Below are 19,705 nucleotides of genomic sequence, written 5' to 3' on the forward strand. Positions count from 1 at the left end.
ATACATTTCTCAAAGGACAAAAACTGTACACTTAAAATTGGTGTATTTTATTATATGTGAACTAAATTTCAATAAACCTGGCTAAAAACAAAAACAAAGAAAAAAAAACCATGTTTGAGAAAACTCAGGGACAGATGAAAATGTTAAAAATACACTGTTATATGAAATAAAAGTTGACATTATAAAACATATATTCAGTTTAGTTCCCATTTAAATTGTGTTTATGGAAAAAGAAATATTCCTTAAAAAGTAAACAGTGGTTAAATCTTGAAGTAAAGTTTCTTGCGATTTTTGTGTTCTGTATTTTCCAAATTTCTGTAGTGAAAATGGACTAAATAATCAGATAAAAAAATTGAGGATGCATTGGAATAACTTTTAGAAAATTCTATTTTATATCAGAAATGACCAACTGAGCAGAGTATCTCAGAACCTTGAAATGATGTGCAAAGAATAGATGTTTTCTCTTCTCTAATAACCTTGAATACTGTAATAAAGGGTAAATACACAATAGATTTTTACAAGCTAATTGCCAAAAATTACATAAAAGTATTCTTTTGATAATAGGGAATCCCTAGCTCTTTTACTTCAAAGGACCTTTACAGGTCATTGAGTCCAAAGGTTTCCAAATGTGGTTACCATCACAATCTTCAGGGGCACTTGAAAAATAAAGGTTTCATAGGTCCCACTACAGAAGACGTTGATACAGTGAGCTTAGGTTGGTGCCAAGGCAACCTGTATTTCTAAAATGTTTTAGGATTCCGGGGCACCTTGGGTGGTTCAGTCAGTTGAGCATCAGACTCTTGATTTCTGCTCAGGTCATGATCTTGCAGTTCATGGGATCCAGCCCCCACATCTGGCTTGTGCTGGCAGTACACAGCCTGCTTGGAATTTTCTCTCTCTCTCTCTCTCTGGCCCTCCCCTGTGTGCACGCACACATGCGCGCTCTCTCTCTCTCTCAAAATAAACAAACAACAACAACAACAAAAAACTTACAAAAAAAAATGTAGTGGGGCTGAGAACTACTGCTAGATCCAGAGAAATCAGAGATTTTCTCAGGATCATACAGCTAATTAGTGGCAGTATAATGACAAGGACCTAGGTTGGTATTCCATGGAGGCAAGCCTACACCACATACCTAAAATTATCATGATAACAGTAAGTACAGTACCTTTACTGAGTATGTACTGCATGCAACAGAGTGTGTAAAGGGCTTTATATGCATCATTTTTCAGTTTATTTCCATAAGAATCCAGCAATAGAAAGTCTCTTTTCAGAGAAAAAGAAACTAAAGTTCAGAGAGCTTTAATAACTTGTCCAGGGTCACGCAGCAGGTATGTGATGGAGCCATAATTCAAACCCAGGTAAGCCTAACCTATTAATTATTATTAATTACTAAGCGTTGCTGTTATTAGTAACCTGTTTTACTGCCTTCTCAATTTCTGATCATCTATAATAGGTTTAGTAACCTATGGCCCATGATCTGGCTCCTTGTTTTCTTACATAAAATTTTATTGGAAGAGTCATGCCCATTTGTTTATGTACTGTCTGGATGCTTTTATTATAACGGCAGAGCTGAGTAGTTGTGATAGACACCAAAAGGCCCACAAAGCCTAAAATAGCTATCATCTACCCTTTCCACAGAAAGTTTGCCAAACTCTGAACTATAAAATGAGAAGATGCAAACTGTTTCTATTCAAATTCTACTTGAATAACAAAACCATGAAATAATTAAGATGTCTCAAAGGAGTGGTCTCTGGATTCCGTGACCCAATTTTTACTTCTTCTTGCCCCTATACAACTGAATGCAATGCTTACTAAAATGACAGTATTAGAATCTTAAGGTTTAATTTTTAAAATAATTTTCAATTTAATGTTTTTAGTTTTATCTACCATACTTAACACAATCTCCTTTGCACCCTAATTTAATACAAAGAACAATGTTTTAAATATCTTTATGTGATAAATACATATCATTGATACTAAAAAACAGGATATGCCAAAAAATATACCATCTAAATTTAATGTAGAAGTAGAAGAAAAACCTAAGGGAAGAATTTGGAATTCATTTGAAACTAATGAACTATGTGTCAATATCCATGCTATAAAGCAACGTCAAGTCCAGTTTCTAGAAAACCTTCCCCAACGACGTAAGTCCACCTGGAGCACTTCCCTTTCTATACTCTTCTCAAATTATTGTTTAAACCAGGAGTTGGCAAAACTTCCTCTGTAAACCAGAAAGTAAATATTTTCAGCCTTATGGGCATTTGGCCTCTGCTGCAACTACCGAAACCTGCCATTGCATTGGGAAAGTAGTCACAGATAATATGCAAATGAATGGTATGTGACAGTGATCCAGTAAAATTTATAAAAATAGGCAGTGAGCCAGATTTGGCCCAGAGGCCATTGTTTGCTGCCCTCTAGTTTAAATCATACAATAGAGTTTTCTTATATACACAGCCTTAAAATAATATATTCAAATATTGATGTCATGTATCTAAATGTCTACAATGGATAATTTTACTTGTTTTAATTATTTTGTCCTCTAATTGAAGAGAGAGATGTAATTCTCTTTATTATTTTTTTTTTTTTTTAGTTTATTCATTTATTTTGAGAGAGAAAGGGAGAGAATCCCAAACAGGCTCTACACCATTAGCACAGAGCCTGTGGTGGCGCTTGAACCCACAAACCATGAGATCATGATCTGAGCCAAAACCTAGAATCAGACACTTAATCAACTGAGCCACACAGGTGCCCTGAGATGTAATTCTTTTTTATACGGAGTCCCTAAAATACTGTGGTATGATGGAAAACAATTTTGGAGTCAGCATCATATGCCTCCCTTTTTAGGGATGTTGTGAGCACTAAATGAGGTAACATATATAAAGTCCCAATATAGTATTTAGAACATATCTGACACTTAATAAATGCATGGCACCCTTCAATTTTCCAAGTATTTTCACCCATGGCAAGTGAGTGCAATGTAATACCTGGATGGTAACAAATACCTTGTTCTGCCTCTAGATGAAACCTTGATATCTTTTTGGGAGGATTCATCATCTGATTTCATGTCATCTGATGAAGGAGGTTCATGTAGGTTTTCATCTTTCTCTTTGTTTTCAGTCTTGATTTCTGCTGGAACAACAGTTCCAGACTGACTTTGCAAGCCACCTAACAAAGAGGTAAAGAAACAAAACAAATGTCGAGAATTAGAACTAAGATAGTAGAAAGCTTTCTAGATGATGAATGCCCTTACTTGTTACAGGACTCTGATGGAAATCTGAAAATGTAGGGTAATACACTATTCAGGTTGGAAAGAACATATACACATACCTTAGAGAAAATGATTTCTAAATCATCTGTATTTAAATTTTTTGTTCATGTTTATTTGCTTTTGAGAGAGACGGAGACAAACACAGAGTGCCAGTCAGGGGAGGGGCAGAGAGAGGAGACGCAGAATCTGAAGAAGGCTCCGGGCTCTGAGCTGTCAGCACAGGGCCCCACGTGGGGCTCAAACCCATGGACTGCGAGATCATGACCTGAGCCGAAGTCGGACGCCCAACTGACTGAGCCACCCAGGCGCCCCTAAAGCGCGTATTTAAAAGAAAAAGTCTGACCTTGATGGTCATTCTGACACTTACTTTAAGGCACTATTTAAGAAATGAACTAGGATGAGAAACTTGATGGAGTTTAGAAACTGACTTCTAAGATGCTAAGGTAAATAAAGGAAGTAAGTTGTAACATTTTTTTCAGATAAATACAATAAAATGGGTGTCACGGTTAAACATACCTGGGAAAACTTTATTTTGGTGGTCTTAACACTAGTTATATATTTGTACTTATATTTATATAAATTATCTATTTACATAAGTTATATATTTGTACTTAACATTTATGACAGTTTGTTTCTAACAGAATTGTCTGTCTCTCGAGCTGAATTATAATATTCTAAATAATAGCTACCATCATTTATAGCTCTCAACGTATTTGGAATAATTTCTCACGGCTTTTTGGGACCCTGAGGATTTAGTCATGAGGGGAAGTGATAAGAAAGAGAGACATGACAGATGCAGAAGAATGTAAGACGACCAGTAAGTACTGAACAGTTTGCATGTGGTTCCATCCATCAAGAAGTATCTACAATTGGCCCAGCCAAATGGGGCAATTGGAACCCTAAATATCTATCCTCTGCATTCAGTAGCACTACTGTTTGGAATTCCCCCACCTAAGATGACTTTTGATTCACAGATGTCAATCTGCTTGTAAAAAAGACGATAGTGTTCCAAGTGTTATTTATCTCTGTATACATTACTGCTGAAAGCCAACAATACAGTTACCTCTGTAATTTTCTTGTGTTTTATGGTTCAAGTCTGAGCTTGAAGCAGTGACTGTACTAGACAGGACTGAATGATTGCCATTGAGACTGACAGAGTCTTCTCGATGAGTTCCAACCTAAAGTAAAAAAAAAAAAAAAAAAAAGTTAAGACTGTTCAGAGGCAATAATTGTTCAAATTCTTTTAATGGGTTTAATAGAGAAAATATCTACCTGAATTTAGCAACTTTTTTGGGATGCTAGTTTTCTCATTTTTGGATTTCCTTTTTTTAATTTTTAATGTTTTATTTTTATTTTTGAGAGAGAGAGAGACAGACAGACAGACAGACAAGGAGGGGTAGTGGCAGAGAGAGAGGAAGACACAGAATCCAAAGCAGGCTCGAACCCATGAACCATGAGATCATGACCTGAGCCAAAGTCAGACACTCAACTGACTGAGCCACCCAGGTGCCCCTGATTTTTGGATTTCAAAAGACTTGACAGACTACTATAGATTGTTTTTAAAAAAAAATTTTTTTTCTTTTTAACATTTATTTACTACTGAGAGACAGAGAGACAGAGAGCATGAGCAGGGATGGGGCAGACAGAGGGGGAGACACAGAATCCGAAGCAGGCTCCAGGCTCTGAGCTGTCAGCACAGAGCCTGACATGGGGCTCAAACTCACGAACTGTGAGATCACGACCTGAGCTGAAGTCAGATGCTTAACCGACTGAGCCACCTACACGCCCCTATAGATTGCTTTTGAATCAAAATATTTAAATTATAAAATTCCAACTTTCAAATGTTGTATCCTACAGAAGGTTGTTGTGTGAAGCAAATGAACTAGACAAAGCACTCTGTAAGTCATAAAATGCTACACATTATAGTATCTATTAATAAACCTATATCATTCTGATCATGTATTTCATATACCACCTAAGTATGAATTTGCATTTAACAAAATATTGCTATCTTCCAAGTAATATTATTTATTTATACTCTGGTATACTCTTTTCCTCACACACACATACATATAGTGTCTTGTTTTTTCTTCCTCTGACTCCCTCAAAAACCTTAAAAAAGCAGTCTACGGGTGCTCAGTCAGTTAAGCATCCAACTCTTCATTTGAGTTCAGGTCATGATCTCGTGGTTTATGAGATCGAGCCCTACACATTGGGACACTCTCTCTCTTGAGCATGTGCACCCTTTTGCTCTCTCAAAATAAATATACATTAAAAAAATGAAATTAACTTAAAGCAGAAGTTCTGGGGGCACCTGGGTAGCTTATAGTTAAGCATCTAGTGTCTGAGTCTTGATTTTGGCTGAAGTCATGATCTCACGGTTCATGAGATCAAGCCCTGGGTCAGGCTCTGTGTGGACAGTGTGGAAGGAACCTGCTTGGGACTCTCTCCCTCTCTCACTGCCCTTCCCCTGCTTGTGCTCTCTCTCTCTCTTAAAATAAGTAAATACACTTAAAAAAAAAAAAAGAAGTTCTGCACTGCCAAGCAACAAAAATGCCATATAATTTTTATTGTTTTAGTCAAATTCCATAAATCAATTAGCCCAAAATTGGAAGGTAAGGCATGCAAATACCACCAAGTATTTAAGCTATAGTAGTATTTTTAGAAAAACTGGTAAAAAATGAAGCTTTTTGTTAGAACAGTAGCACATGTGTCATCTACAAGATTAAGCCTTTAATTAAAGAGGTTTATTGCCTGGAGTTGTACATGAGAATCACTGTTTTTCAATAAATCCTTCAATCCCAGTAAACTGCTTTGTTTGAATCTCTCTTCAGTAATTAATATAGCTTTTATATTTCATGACTTTGTATGGATTTTACCTTAAGAGGTATAAATACCCCTATGCAAGTTTACCCTTTGGTTTCCTGTAAGCTACACAAAAGGAACCAAAGCAAAGTTTTAGGCAATACAGGCCATTTGATACTGGACCTGATTATAACATGTCAGGTCTTCTACCACACTTTCTATTTTAAGTTGACTTATTTTATTTGAGAGAGAAAGTGTGAGTGATGGAGGAGCAGAGACAGGGAGAGAGAGAGAGAATCCCAAGCAGACTCCGCAAATCAGTGAGGAGCCTGATATGGGACTTGAACCCACGAACCGTGAGATCATGACCTGAGCTGAAGTCAGATGCTTAACCAATGGAGTCACCCAGGCACGCTTTCTACTGCACTTTTAAAGAAATGTCTGTTTTCCACTCTTATTCTTTGATGTAGTTAAAAAAAAAAAAAACACCCCACCTAGTGTATTCCCTATCTACTTCTAAATTTATTTGAGGATTAGTCATTGCTGAAGATTAGTTGGCTTTCTTTGCTTGCTATGAACTACTCAATGACCTAAGGAGAAGGTCAGTTCAAAAATCCCATTTATAAAAATAAATATAGTATAAATACAATATACAGCTATATAGCTGCAAATTCTTTGAGACTCTAAAAGCCTAGGCCTATTCTATAGATAGATATTACCATGACAATTTTGACTGGCTGAAGAAATCCCACAGGATACAGTAAAAGCTAAGAATTCTGTGTTTGTATTTATAATGTGAACTAAAACTTCCTGTGATCCTTGGTAATATGTGCTGAATTTTGTTCTTACCTAGTATTTTGAGCTATCATACCAAGTAATTTAAAAGAAAATAGACTGTTAGTTAATATCCAAAATCTATAAAGAACTTCTCAAACTCAACACCAAAAAACCAAACAACCCAGGTAAGAAATGGGCAGAAGACATGAATAGACACTTTTCTAAAGAAAACATCCAGATAGCTAACAGATACATGAGAAGATGCTCAATATCACTCATCATTAGCAAAATACAAATCAAAACCTGATGAGATACTACCTCACACCTGTCAGAATGGCTAAAATTAACAACACAAGAAACAACAGGTGCTGGCAAGGATGTGGAGAAACAGGAACACTCTGGAACTGTTGGTAGGAATGCAAACTGGTACAGCCATTCTGTAGAACTGTATGAAAGTTCCTCAAGAAAATAAAAATAGAACTACCTTACAGACCAGCAATTGTATTATTAGGTATTTACCCAAAGGATGCAAAAATACAAAATCGAAGGGGTACATGCACCCTAATGTTTATAGTTTATAGCTGCCAAACTATGGAGAGTGACCAGATGTCCATCAACTGATGAATGGATAAAGAAGATGTGGTATATACACACAGTGGAATATTACTCAGCCATCAAAAAGAATGACATCTTGCCATTTGTGACAAAGTGGATGGAGTTAAAATGTATTAAGCTATGTGAAATAAGTCAATCAGAGAAAGACAAATAACATAGAATTTCACTCATCTGTGGAATTTAAGAAACAAAACAGATGAATATATGGGGAAGTGGGGGGCGGGAAGAGAGGGAAATAAACCACAAAAGACTTAATAACATCAAACAAACTGAGGATTGATGAAGAGGGAGGTAGGTGGGAGATGGGCTAGATGGTTACTAAGGAGGGCATTTGTAGTGATGAGCACTGGGTGTTGTATGTAAGTGATGAATCACTGAATTCTATTCCTGAAACCAATATTGCACTGTATGTTAACTAAAATTTAAATTAAAAATAGTCTTTTAAAACTTAAACTTTCAAAAATATGTATATTTACTCTATATTGTATGTGTACAACTCATTTTATAGCTCTGGAAGCCAACAGCACTGAACAGCCACAAACTGAACTCTTTTTTTAAATGTTTATTTATTTTGAGAGAGAGAGAGAGAGAGAGAGAGAGAGAGCAAGAGTGAGAGTGACCAAAAGTGAGCAGAGTAGGGGCAGAGAGAGGAGAGAAAGAATCCCAAGCAGACTCCACACTCAGCATGAAGCCTGATGCAAGGCTTGATCTCACGACCGTCAGATCATGACCACAGCTGATACCAAGAGTTGGATGCTTAACTGACTGAGCCAGGTAGGTGCTCCACAAACTGAATTTTCACTGGAGTGATAAGTGATGATGCATCTTCTGAATTCTTATTTCTTTTTATTACATTAGTAAAAGTTAATTCTCTGATTTTCTGAATCTCAACTAATAAAAATGTTCTATCATTTCCTCTCTGATGAAAGGCCTGGCAGACAAAAGATCATTATCTAAGTAAATTCTAGGTATTTGTGCTTTACCTGAAGGAAAATCAGTTGGTTGCTCAATTTGTTTTGGGATACAAATGACAGCAAATATTTTCGTCTCTCTGGAATGCTATAAACTAAGTACCTTTTTTACACCAATTTTCATCAATGGCTTCCAAAAGAAAAAAAAAATTAATCTTTAAAAAATGGCCTCAGATTAGCAAAAAACCTTAAGTCTGGAGTTTTTCATGTTAATGAAGTCAACAGGAACTTTATTTATTTATCTATTTATTTATCTATTTATCTATCTATTTATTTATTTAGTAACTTGATTCCCCTTGCAATGGCCCTCATATATTTTCTGGAGAATTTGACTTTCACAGTTCTTAAAGTTCTATTTAACCCTTGCTCACACACTGGCTCCCATGTCTTCCCTTTAATCTGCAGCTACCCATTCAAATGGCTCTGTCCACAGACACAACAGGTGTATAAACAGTCCTTTGTCTGAGCTCAGAGACTGGGCCAGCCAGATAGGACCCTATGTTTAATTGTTCCTCTCGTTAGCATACAGCTGACAGGCTGCTGCTACTAGGGGAGTAGCAGGGGAAGGCAAACCCCTAGGCCTGCCATGCTCTAAATTTCAATCATTATGAAGAGCTCTATTTCAGAATAAAAGGCCCAACTCATTAAATGACATCATCCTGCATTCTGAATCTTCACAATCTGTGTATGGCCTTACTTTTGTGGGAACACCCAACAAGGGACCTGTTTTCATTTAATTTGGCCAAAAGCTTTAAGCACCCACAATGGAAAAATGCTAAATCTAATTAGTTGATGAATAAGAGGTCTTGTGAATTAAGGAGCAGATTGAAAAGTACTCAGTATGAATTCCTCTCTGATTCTGAATTCTATTCTAACAATTTGTTCCATTTATACTATTCACTGAATACTAATGATTTAGATTAATCAGTATTAATCTATGGACTGATTAAAGGATCTTTATGTTCTGTATGTATTTTGTTTTACCTGAAGAGGGGTTTTAAGCTAGAAACTTGATAGAATTTAATTTGTTATGGTTCCTTTTTAATGATATTTCCATAAATATATATAACCTGTATGGTTTTTAAACTTTTATCAAATCTCTTCAAAAGCACTATAATGTAGTTTTAATAAAAAAAAAATTAAATTGCCCATTCAGGACAAAAATGGTTAGAAAAATAAAATACAGTTAAAAATAAACTCTTTCAATTCAGTTTAAACATAGGTACACAATTTCTACGGTATATAAACCTATACTAATAAAATTAAATACTGTCTAAATGTAAGGTTAAAAGGATTCCAAATCTGATATGTGACAATTTTGAATACTACTTTATTTGCTTATTAGGCCTTTAATAACTTAATCTTACATCTCTCAACTAAGAAAAATATAGTTTCTCTAACTGCTTTAGGATTTAGAACACAGACATAATTCATATTTTTAAATTATATAAAACACTTTAAATCCTACAATTTAACATTATTTTGCTATTATACAAGAACACCACAAATCTCCAACCACAGCTTAAACTACAAAAACCCCAAGCAATTAAAAAAAAAAAAAAAAACTAACGGAAATGGTTGGATTACATTTCCTCAGTACTTAAAGCAATAAAAAAAAAACCTCATGGATAAAATTTTATATCGTAAATAAGGAACTTTTCAAGATTTGCATCAAGCTTCCATTAATATAAAAGCTTCTAGTGTAACTTAGCTTGAAGTTGAAATCACTGTTGGAGGAATAACTGAGTACCTTCTGTTAAGTATAAAAGTATCATGGAATTATCTCACTGGGCCTCAGTAGTCTAGATATTACAGCCATAAATAGGTGTGATGTACAATAACTTTATACTGTTGAGACCTTTTTGTAATGCCCAAATGAAATTAACAATTCTAGTCCTTTTCAGTTTTCCACTTAATACCAGTATATTTTCCTATCAGCAGTTTTTCCAAAAGTTTGTGCTTAAACTAAATACATGGGAGCAAAACTAAAGTCCAATGCTGACATTTTAATAGTTCTAAAAATCCTGATTTTGTGCTTTAAAATTTAAACAATATATCAATCGCATCCTAATAAGAGTGTATGACAAAAAGTCTTAAGTTTTCTATCTGGATTCCATAAACATGGAGAAATCATCAAAAATATTGAAAGGGAGTATGAAATTAAGTGAAAATGTTAACCCCACTCAAAAATAAGAGCAGGAGCGCCTGGGAGGCTAAGTTGGTTAAGCGTCAGACTCTTGATTTCAGCTCAGGTCATGATTTCAGGGCTGTGAGATTGAGCCCTGGGTCAACTCCCTGCTAGGTGTGGAGCCTGCTTAAGATTCTCTTTCTCCCTCTCCTTTTCCCCTCCCTGGCTCATGCTCACTTATGTGTATTCTCTCTGTCAAAACAAAATAAAAACAAACAAAAACAAAAATAAGCAAATATAAAAAAACTATGTGGCTATAATTACTTATAAAAAAGTAAGAATTATTCACTTCTTAGTTTCTTTTTCTGGCATAGTAATCTTTCAAGAAATTAAATTTTTCTGTGTATTAGACAGCTAAAATCATGTTAAATGCCTTCTGTGGTTGAAACGTCATTTAATTCTAAGGTTTTATTTTTCAGTAATCTCTATACCCAATGTGGGGCTTGAACTTACAACCCTGAGATCAAGAGCTGCATGCTCTACTGACTGAGCCCGCCAGGTACCCCCGAAACCTCACTGAATTCTATTCTTTGGTGCTGGTCAAATCTGCTTGGTTAAAAGTAACAAAAATCAGGGTGCCTGGGTGGCTCAGTCGGTTAAGTGTCCGACTCGTGGTCAGCTCAGGTCATGTTCTCATGGACTCTGAGATAGAGCCCTGTGTCCCTGCTTGGGAATGTCTCTCTCTCCCTCTCTCTGCCCCTACCCCATTCACGTTGTATCTCAAAATAAACAAAAATAATAATAAAAAACAGTAACAGTCAAAATTAAGTCTTTTGATATTGGCTCCTATTGACATATGTTTTTGGCATTTGGTAGTCTTATGTCCTTGGTGTGAAATATAAAAATTCTTTTCTGGAATAACTAAAAAATACCAGAGAATTATTTCATCTATAAGAAGATGGTTGTCCCACAAATCAACAGTATCAGCTACAGATGACTTTTAATGACATAATTTTCTTTCTTTTTAAAATTTTTTTTTTCAACGTTTATTTATTTTTGGGACAGAGAGAGACAGAGCATGAACGGGGAAGGGGCAGAGAGAGAGGGAGACACAGAATCAGAAACAGGCTCCAGGCTCTTAGCCATCAGCCCTGAGCCTGACGCGGGGCTCGAACTCACGGACCGCGAGATCGTGACCTGGCTGAAGTCGGATGCTTAACCGACTGCGCCACCCAGGTGCCCCTAATGACATAATTTTCTTATAACTGAAAACATTCACATTGTAAAGGAAGTTTATCAGCAACAAAATTATTTCCCTGACCAAGAGACACTATCTTGATTAACCTGTCTATGTAGGTTTTACACCGCAAATAATCTTGATAGCATTGCAGGCTGAGAGGTGGGCTGTCTGTATCACTTCTATATTGATATCAACTTTTATTCTTCCACTCTAAGTGTATTCTGGCTTACCTCAAATATTCCAGCTACTTCAACAGCGCTCCCAAACTAATCATTAAAAAAATAGGAAACATCTATAGGCTCCAGGAAAAAGAAAAAAACTTGCCAACCCTTGTTACCTGCACTAGGAAGCTAATTTATGTTCCAATTCAAAAAACTGGCAAGGTACGGCCTGTCGGCTAAATCTGGTCCTGGTTTCTTAAATATTAAGGAGCTCTCTTTTTGTAAATGAAGTTTTATTGGAACACAGCCACACCCATTTGTTTTCATAATGTCTATGGCTGCTTTCATGTTAGAATGTTAGAGTTAAGTAAATTTTACTATCTGGCCTTTTACAGAAAAAGTATGCTGATCCCTCTTCTAAATGGAGCAGAGAAAGCAATATCATAATTAAAATCTGCAATTAGGTTGGTGGTCTGACTCTTGGTTTGGGCTCAGGTCATGATCTTGCAGTTGTGAGATAGAGCCCTGTGTCAGGCTCTGCACTGGGTGTGCAGCCTGCTTGGGATTCTCTCTCTCCCTCTCCCTCTGCCCCTCCTTCCCTGCTTGTGTGTCTGCATGTGTGTGTGCTCTCACCCTGTCTCAAAATAAATAAAAGAAGTTTAAAAAATAATATATATGTGTAAAAAAATATATATATGTATATATATATGTATATATACATGCATATATATATATGTATGTATGTGTATATATATATATATATATATATGTATATATATAAAACTCCTGCAATTAGGATAGTGACCTACAGTACATGCCCATGAGAACAAAAATCCATTACAACAAAAATTTTATTTGAACGTTCTATGGAATTCCTGAATTGATATTTGTTTATTAAAATAATTCTACTCCCTGCAGAAAATAAATGGAATAATGAAAACTACATATTTTAGAGAGAAGTTGACCTCACAAATTCTACAAGGTGATATAAAATTGCCGATAAACTGGTGTTTCTGTGGTTACTTCATAATTTTGGCCAAGTAGCCTCCATTTATGGAAGCCTATAGAACAAATACTAATTTATGTTAATGTAGAGGATAATACATAAACTACCACAAAGTTAAACAAGACAAAAAAGGAAAAGTGATTCTAGAATGTAAAATTGTGTTATTTCTTAGTCAGGACCAATTAGAATTCACAGGGGCAAGAGGGAATAATAAAAGCAGGAGATTAATTCTTGAAAATGGCTGGCAATAGTTAAAATAATATGTCTCCCCAAATCACATACCATCCAATAATATGAAAAGAGTTGATTTCACATAGGTGGGTACTGGGCATGTAAGCAAGGTGCTCCTGCCACTCCTGATGTCTTCAGACATGGACAAGAGTCAGAATAAGAATATTCCTCAACTGTATGCCTAAGGCTTGGCTGGGAGAGTCACTGCTGACTGTGAACTTCATTTCATTCTACCCTTTGATGTTTTTGCTGAAGTTGAGAACTGAGGACTTATAGCTAAACTGTTCATCTCAGAAGGATAGTAGATGAATAGTGACTCACCTGACAGTCTCAGACTTTTTTGTCAGTTAATAACTTTATATTTTGAGGGTAAGCCTGTCAGAAACATCTGTAGATCCACCTCTACTAGGTGACTGTCTGGACGGGGCAGACACAGCAGATGACATGTGGCAGCTGTTCACCAGCTATGGGTCCTCTAAGGCGCAGTAAGAACGGAAGAGAGGATGTGGGTAGTCACGCTGAGCGGCAGCATGGCCTTAGTTGCTGCAGTGCTGAGGCTGCTACTCAGACTAAGTCAGACTCCCGTCACAGGGATAAGACTTTTTTCTAGACTAGTCTTTTTTTTTTTCTTTGTAAAGAATATCTCTGGCAACCTTTTTTTTTTTTTTGATGCTGTGAAGTAGGCAGCATATTCCTAGAGGATATAATGGGAGCTACTTGTTAATTAAAAGCTTCAGGGCGGGGCGCCTGGGTGGCGCAGTCGGTTAAGCGTCCGACTTCAGCCAGGTCACGATCTCGCGGTCTGTGAGTTTGAGCCCCGCGTCAGGCTCTGGGCTGATGGCTCAGAGCCTGGAGCCTGCTTCCGATTCTGTGTCTCCCTCTCTCTCTGCCCCTCCCCCGTTCATGCTCTCTCTCTCTCTGTCCCAAAAATAAATAAAAGTTGAAAAAAAAAAAATTAAAAAAAAAAAAAAAGCTTCAGGGCAATATCTAATTTAACAATTTTTCCCTCCACAAGTCCTTTTAAAATGCACTAGATTTCTACATGGCTTTTTAAGACTGGATTTTGAAAAATCTGTTTTCTAACTCATATCCAAAGTTGGTAAAAATAACTTCCCAAATACAGAAGTTCCATTTTTTACAAACCCTATATTTAATTGGTGGGAGCCAGAGATATACCAGAGATTTATCTATAGCAGATAAAGTGGACTAGGGGCAGTGAGCTATTAATAGTGAAGAATTAAAAAATGATTATGAGGGAGGAATAACTACAAATGGTGCAAATGAGACAAACTTTGGATTCAAATATATTGATTTTTAAGTCATTCTTCTAAATAAGGATAAAGTTATTTCAACAAAAACAATAATTATTAATTTGACATTCTACATTTATGTGGGCAACAAATGTTACCCTATACACAATATTATTTTAATTATTATTACTAACAGGGCTAATACTCCCTTATATGTCTATGATTTTTGTAATTTTCAATGTTTTCACATTTTATTAGCTTACCAACAGCATCAAAAACTATTTCAGAAGGAGCCTGAATTTCAAATTTTCTGACATTAAAAAAATAAATAAACAACAACCACCCAAAACTGGTCGTTAAGATATATAAGCATCTATTGTCACCTATGTTGCTAAGAACATTGTACTCAGGAAACTAGAAAGCTGTGTTTGATGTTTACTTCAGCTGCTCCAAAATGAATATAAATGGTTGTCTGACATGTGAATGTGAAAATCTGGAACCAATCCTATTTTATAGAATACAAGCCTTCAGCATTTGGGGCACCTAATTATTTTGATGATAGGTGAATTTTACCCTTGATCACATGGCTTATAGCTAGAAAGTGGTTTCACAGGAGAATATTTCACAGCATGTAATAAATCCTAAAAACAATGCTATAAACACTCAAACACATGGCATCAGTTAAATTGCAGGTTCAAAAAGAACTTCATTCCTTTAAAAGACAATTTGGATAAAAAATAATGTAAGACATTCAACACAGAATTTTTGATGTGCTGGAAAATTTTACTTTTTTCTCTCTAAAGTATTACTATGTTTTTAAAAACATGGATTGAATTATTTTATTCTCTTCAGGAATTAATTGAACATTGTTTCCTTTCATTGTCACTCAAATTACAGCTATTCTTAAAACTACCCCACTTTTTCTTTATTTGGGAATAAAGCTTCAATTTGGTCTGGTACAAATAATTTCACATTCCTTCTGGTTTTGAGGGCTGGTTCCAAATTATAATCAACAACTTTTCTAGACCAGAACCCTTGAAATTCAGTCTTGCTTTATAGTTTTTGCTCTTTAGACTTCCTACATACTGTTTCAAGGCAAAAACTGGTCTGCCACACATCTGGGGAAAAAAAATCTAAGTTTAAGCTAAAATGATCTCGCAGAAAATTTTAGCTTTTTGCACACAATCGTAGCAGGACTTTAAGGGCCAATGTGCAACGAATGACCCGGCCCAAGACAGAGTAAGTCTGTTTGAAAAAGAAGAATCCTCTCCTCCAAAGATTTCATGAAAAACATTTGGGACACTAGGCTTTAACCATTATTACAAAAAAGATGAGCACTATTTTACCATTGAAGCAGATCGACTGCTTGTAACAAGGCTTGATCCACCATAGTTTGAATTGAGGCTTCCAATTGGTGCATTATGGGATGGTCCCAATAAACTGTGTATATCATTGTGACCAGCAGGCAAACTGGTGGACGGTCCAACGGCATGGTTCCGCAGCACATGGATAGCATCATCCAGTCTGTCTAAACGATCCTCCATTCGAGATTGCTGTAGGGATTGAAAAAAGACATGGAGGTTACTGCTGGTATCTGTTAAATTCATTAAACTGCTATGTTTCCTACTTTGGGATATAGAGAAGACAGCAAAGTAAAATGCACTATCAAGTAGCTTCAAAAGCAACTACCTACACTACAATCAAGAATCAAAGAAAAGATATTTGACGACTATGCAAAATTAACAAAGCTTCAGAAACAAATCACTGCTTTATAAAACCAATTTACCAGTCTACCATGAGGCTATTTCTTTTAGCTTCCTACAAAAGACGAAGGCTACTCTACTGTGTCTGATAATTATAGCTGATAAAAAAGATAACCTGGACTTTAATACTGATCTTTGAAATGAGGGCAATTTCGGGAAAGGACCTCAAATCCATCAAGTTTAAGTTGTAATTTTGTTTTAAGTGAATAAAGCATACCTATCTGAAATGGTGAACACATCCAAATATGCTCTTTCACAAAACTGAGGAAATGAGATTGTCTGTGGATACACACATGCCCCATACACAAACATATTAGAATTTAAAAAATCAAAAGCACATGCCAGTAGAGCTCTTTTAAAAAGAATCATTCTCAACAACATGAAAAACAAAAGTCTATTCTTACATACTGTACAAAAACGAAACTGGTCATTGTTTGATTTTAAAAGACTTTGGAGTCTGTACAGGCTTGAAGATTTTAAATGGATAATAGGAAGTATAATTAACTGAAACACAAAAAAGGCACCATCTAAAAGAAATAGTACCTCACAGACATCCTTTAAGAAGGACATTGCATCTTGCAAATGCTCGTGAAGTTGCTGCTCAACTCGATTTTTCTGGCAAAGTCAAGACAGAACAGGAGGCAAAGCACAGGTTAAGATTAACTCCAAAAGAGATGAGGAAATAGCTGATGTCGCATGTCAGCATAACATGTTAGTAAAGTTAACGCAGAGACCTGCGAGATCTACTTGTATTAAGGTATGAGAAGGCTGGGATTTAACAGCGAAGTTATAAGGTTAGCATCTAAATAGCACACATTGTTTATATTTGCTTGCAAAATATGAAAGAAGAAGACTTTCCCTTCAACTGTTCTGTTAGTCACAGAAAAAGAACTCTTCTATTTGCAACGTGAAATTACTAAGTGACAGCATGACTTAGCATTCCATCAAGTTATTCTATTTTGTTTGTATAATACTATGTAATTCTGTGGTAGGTATTGAAAAACAACAGTAGCTAACATTCTACCACAAATTCTTCGCATTCAATACCTAGACAGGCTCTTTTATTCTACCTCCTTATTTGTTTATTAAGTAACAGTTTTGCTTATACAATTAACACAATATATTTTTAAAAATGAAAACATGGGAAATAACACTTTTCATGACAAAAATAAATGATGCTACATTTAAAAATTTTAGTCAAAATGTTATTAACTATATACAGAATAGTCACATGAGAAAGAATAAAATGTGACCATGCTGCATTGCTCGGCTAGTTTTCTTGCTTTTATTTGATCTCTTTACTTTTTTGTTTGTTCCTTCTTCTATATAAACATAAAAGTATAGAAAAGTTAAACTCTAGATTTATCAAAAAAGCAAAAATCCCATAACACTATTTTACTACCAGCTGTCCTGAGATCAGAAAGAAGCCTGATGTCCCAAAGAACAGATGGCAAAAGGCACACCCAATGTGTCTTATACTGTTAAACTAAATCAGGCCATTTGTTAGCAAAGAATTCGTGTGTAATGCTATCCTACTGTTTTTTCATTGTTACTCAGGATTTACTAAAAATGCACTCTGCACTATCAGATAAAAGTGACCCGTATATTTCTAAGAGGCTCTTACCAGGGAGTGGAGTGAGTTTTCATAGCTGGGGGATGAAGGAGCTTGCCCTCCAGGTCTGGGCCACTGACTGGTACCTGTTAAAACAAAATACAAAAGCATACACACACACCTTGGTTAACTCACTGATCTTGACAATGTTCTGAAAGAAAGGGTAAAGCCATTTTATAGCTGTACATAAACTTATGCAAACATTTTTGTTCAGCCTTCAGCGTAGTATTGGCTACTTACAAGCCCAACACATTAAAAAAAATCTTTTTCAGGGCACTTGGCTGGCTCAGTCAGTGGAGCATGCAACTCTTGATCCCAGGGTTGTGAGTCTGAGCCCCATGTTGGGTGTAGAGATTACTTAAAAATCTTAAAGTCTTTTTCATTACTAATACAACTGTGTAGGGAGTTGGGAATAAAAGAAAAAACTGCACAGTACTTTACAAAGTAACTACTTTGCAAAAATTTGTATTAGTTATTATTAACTACTTGTTATTTTGCAACAACAAAAAAAGCCAGAAACAGGCCCATAAATACAGAGAACTGGTAGTTGCCAGAGGGGCAGGAAGGAGGAGAGGAGATACAAGCTTCCAGTTACAGAATGAGTAAGTCATGGGGATGAAAGGCACAGTATAGGGTATATAATCAATGATATTGTAATAGTGCAGTATAGTGACAGATGGTAGCTACACTTGTGGTGAGCTTAGCACAATGTATAGAGCTGTCAAATCACTATGCTGTACACCTGAAATGAATGTAACATCCTGTGTTCATTATACTTCAAAAAACAAAAACTACTTTTATGTTTGAATGTTCTTCAGATTTTGTCCACAAGCAGATTATCTTGAGAAAATGTACTTAAAACATACGTAATTTAAAATTCTGTTCCTTCTCCATGACGTTCCATAGCTTTTGTTATTAAATGACTACGTTAATATTCACTTGATTTTCTACATCATAATTTATATAATCACCATTATTACCTCACTGTTGGAGGTTTCTTTCAGTTGGCTATTATGAATAGTACCTAAATATTACTATATTGTGAATGGTAAACATTGTTATTTTCTTTTTTGGGAACATGTCTTGAGGATAAATAGCATTTCTGAATTAAAAGGTATAAATATATTTATGATACTCAATTCATAAAGCCAAATTACTTTCTAAAGTGTCCTATTAACTTTTGCCATTAAGTTACGCACAAATGCACCAATTTCAAACGACTGCAAATGCATTTAGGATTATCTGTTAAACATTTTCCCAACATAATTTACACAAAAACACATTATTTAATTTGGAAAATATCACCATGAAAATTTTTAATGTCATTTATTCTTCAACTTTGGAAAAGTAGCACTAACACATAGCAAAAAAACATACAAGTTCAGAGTAGAAAAAAATAAAAAGGAAGAAAACGATAAAAAAAAGACAAAAGGATTAATTCATTCATGTGTTTAAGACAATACAGCCTGTGCAGTTGGAAATAATTTATTTACAGAAAATAATGAGAACCATTATAGTTATTAATATTATAGTTATTAATAAATGCTTCAGTGACAACCTGAGTTATAGGAGAAATATGAAGTTGGAGAACTTGCAGGTTTACTTAATTTGTCTGATTTACTGCTAAATGAAGTTTTAACCTATGTTCTTTGTACCAAGCATGTTGTTGCAGATTATTTGCCAAATTTAGGAAACAATGAAAATGTATGGTAAATCTTAACTATTATAGTTCACTTCAGTTGAATAACTTAGTAATTGTATTCCCATCAATCAAATATATTTTACAAGTTGAAAAGTTGGATAAAGTTTTAACCTGATTAAATTTCACAATTATATGCACACTGTTGTGATTACATAGGAAAAATTTAAATAGTA

The 19,705-nt window shown here is 35.4% G+C and overlaps 1 protein-coding gene across 11 annotated transcripts in view; it reads right to left on the minus strand.

Annotated features, from left to right (window-relative positions):
• TCF12 (transcription factor 12) overlaps nt 1–19,705 on the minus strand; it is a 382,275-nt gene that overhangs the window by 14,303 nt on the left and 348,267 nt on the right. For 7 of the 11 annotated variants that reach the window (XR_007152836.1, XM_047861844.1, XM_047861846.1 and 4 more), the window contains 5 exons: nt 17,843–17,916; nt 16,762–16,833; nt 15,802–16,008; nt 4,335–4,449; nt 3,006–3,168 (listed from right to left, as the gene is read on the minus strand). Coding sequence is in view for 10 of the 11 variants with exons in the window: in XM_047861844.1 (XP_047717800.1) it covers nt 3,006–3,168; nt 4,335–4,449; nt 15,802–16,008; nt 16,762–16,833; nt 17,843–17,916 (631 nt within the window). In the remaining variant the exon portion in view is untranslated. The remainder of the gene's footprint in view (nt 1–3,005; nt 3,169–4,334; nt 4,450–15,801; nt 16,009–16,761; nt 16,834–17,842; nt 17,917–19,705) is intronic. The other 4 variants (XM_047861848.1, XM_047861847.1, XM_047861853.1 and 1 more) reach the window with 1 other exon arrangement.

The sequence above is a fragment of the Prionailurus viverrinus genome, chromosome B3 (assembly GCF_022837055.1).
Source record: "Prionailurus viverrinus isolate Anna chromosome B3, UM_Priviv_1.0, whole genome shotgun sequence".
NCBI classification, from domain to species: Eukaryota; Metazoa; Chordata; class Mammalia; order Carnivora; family Felidae; genus Prionailurus; species Prionailurus viverrinus.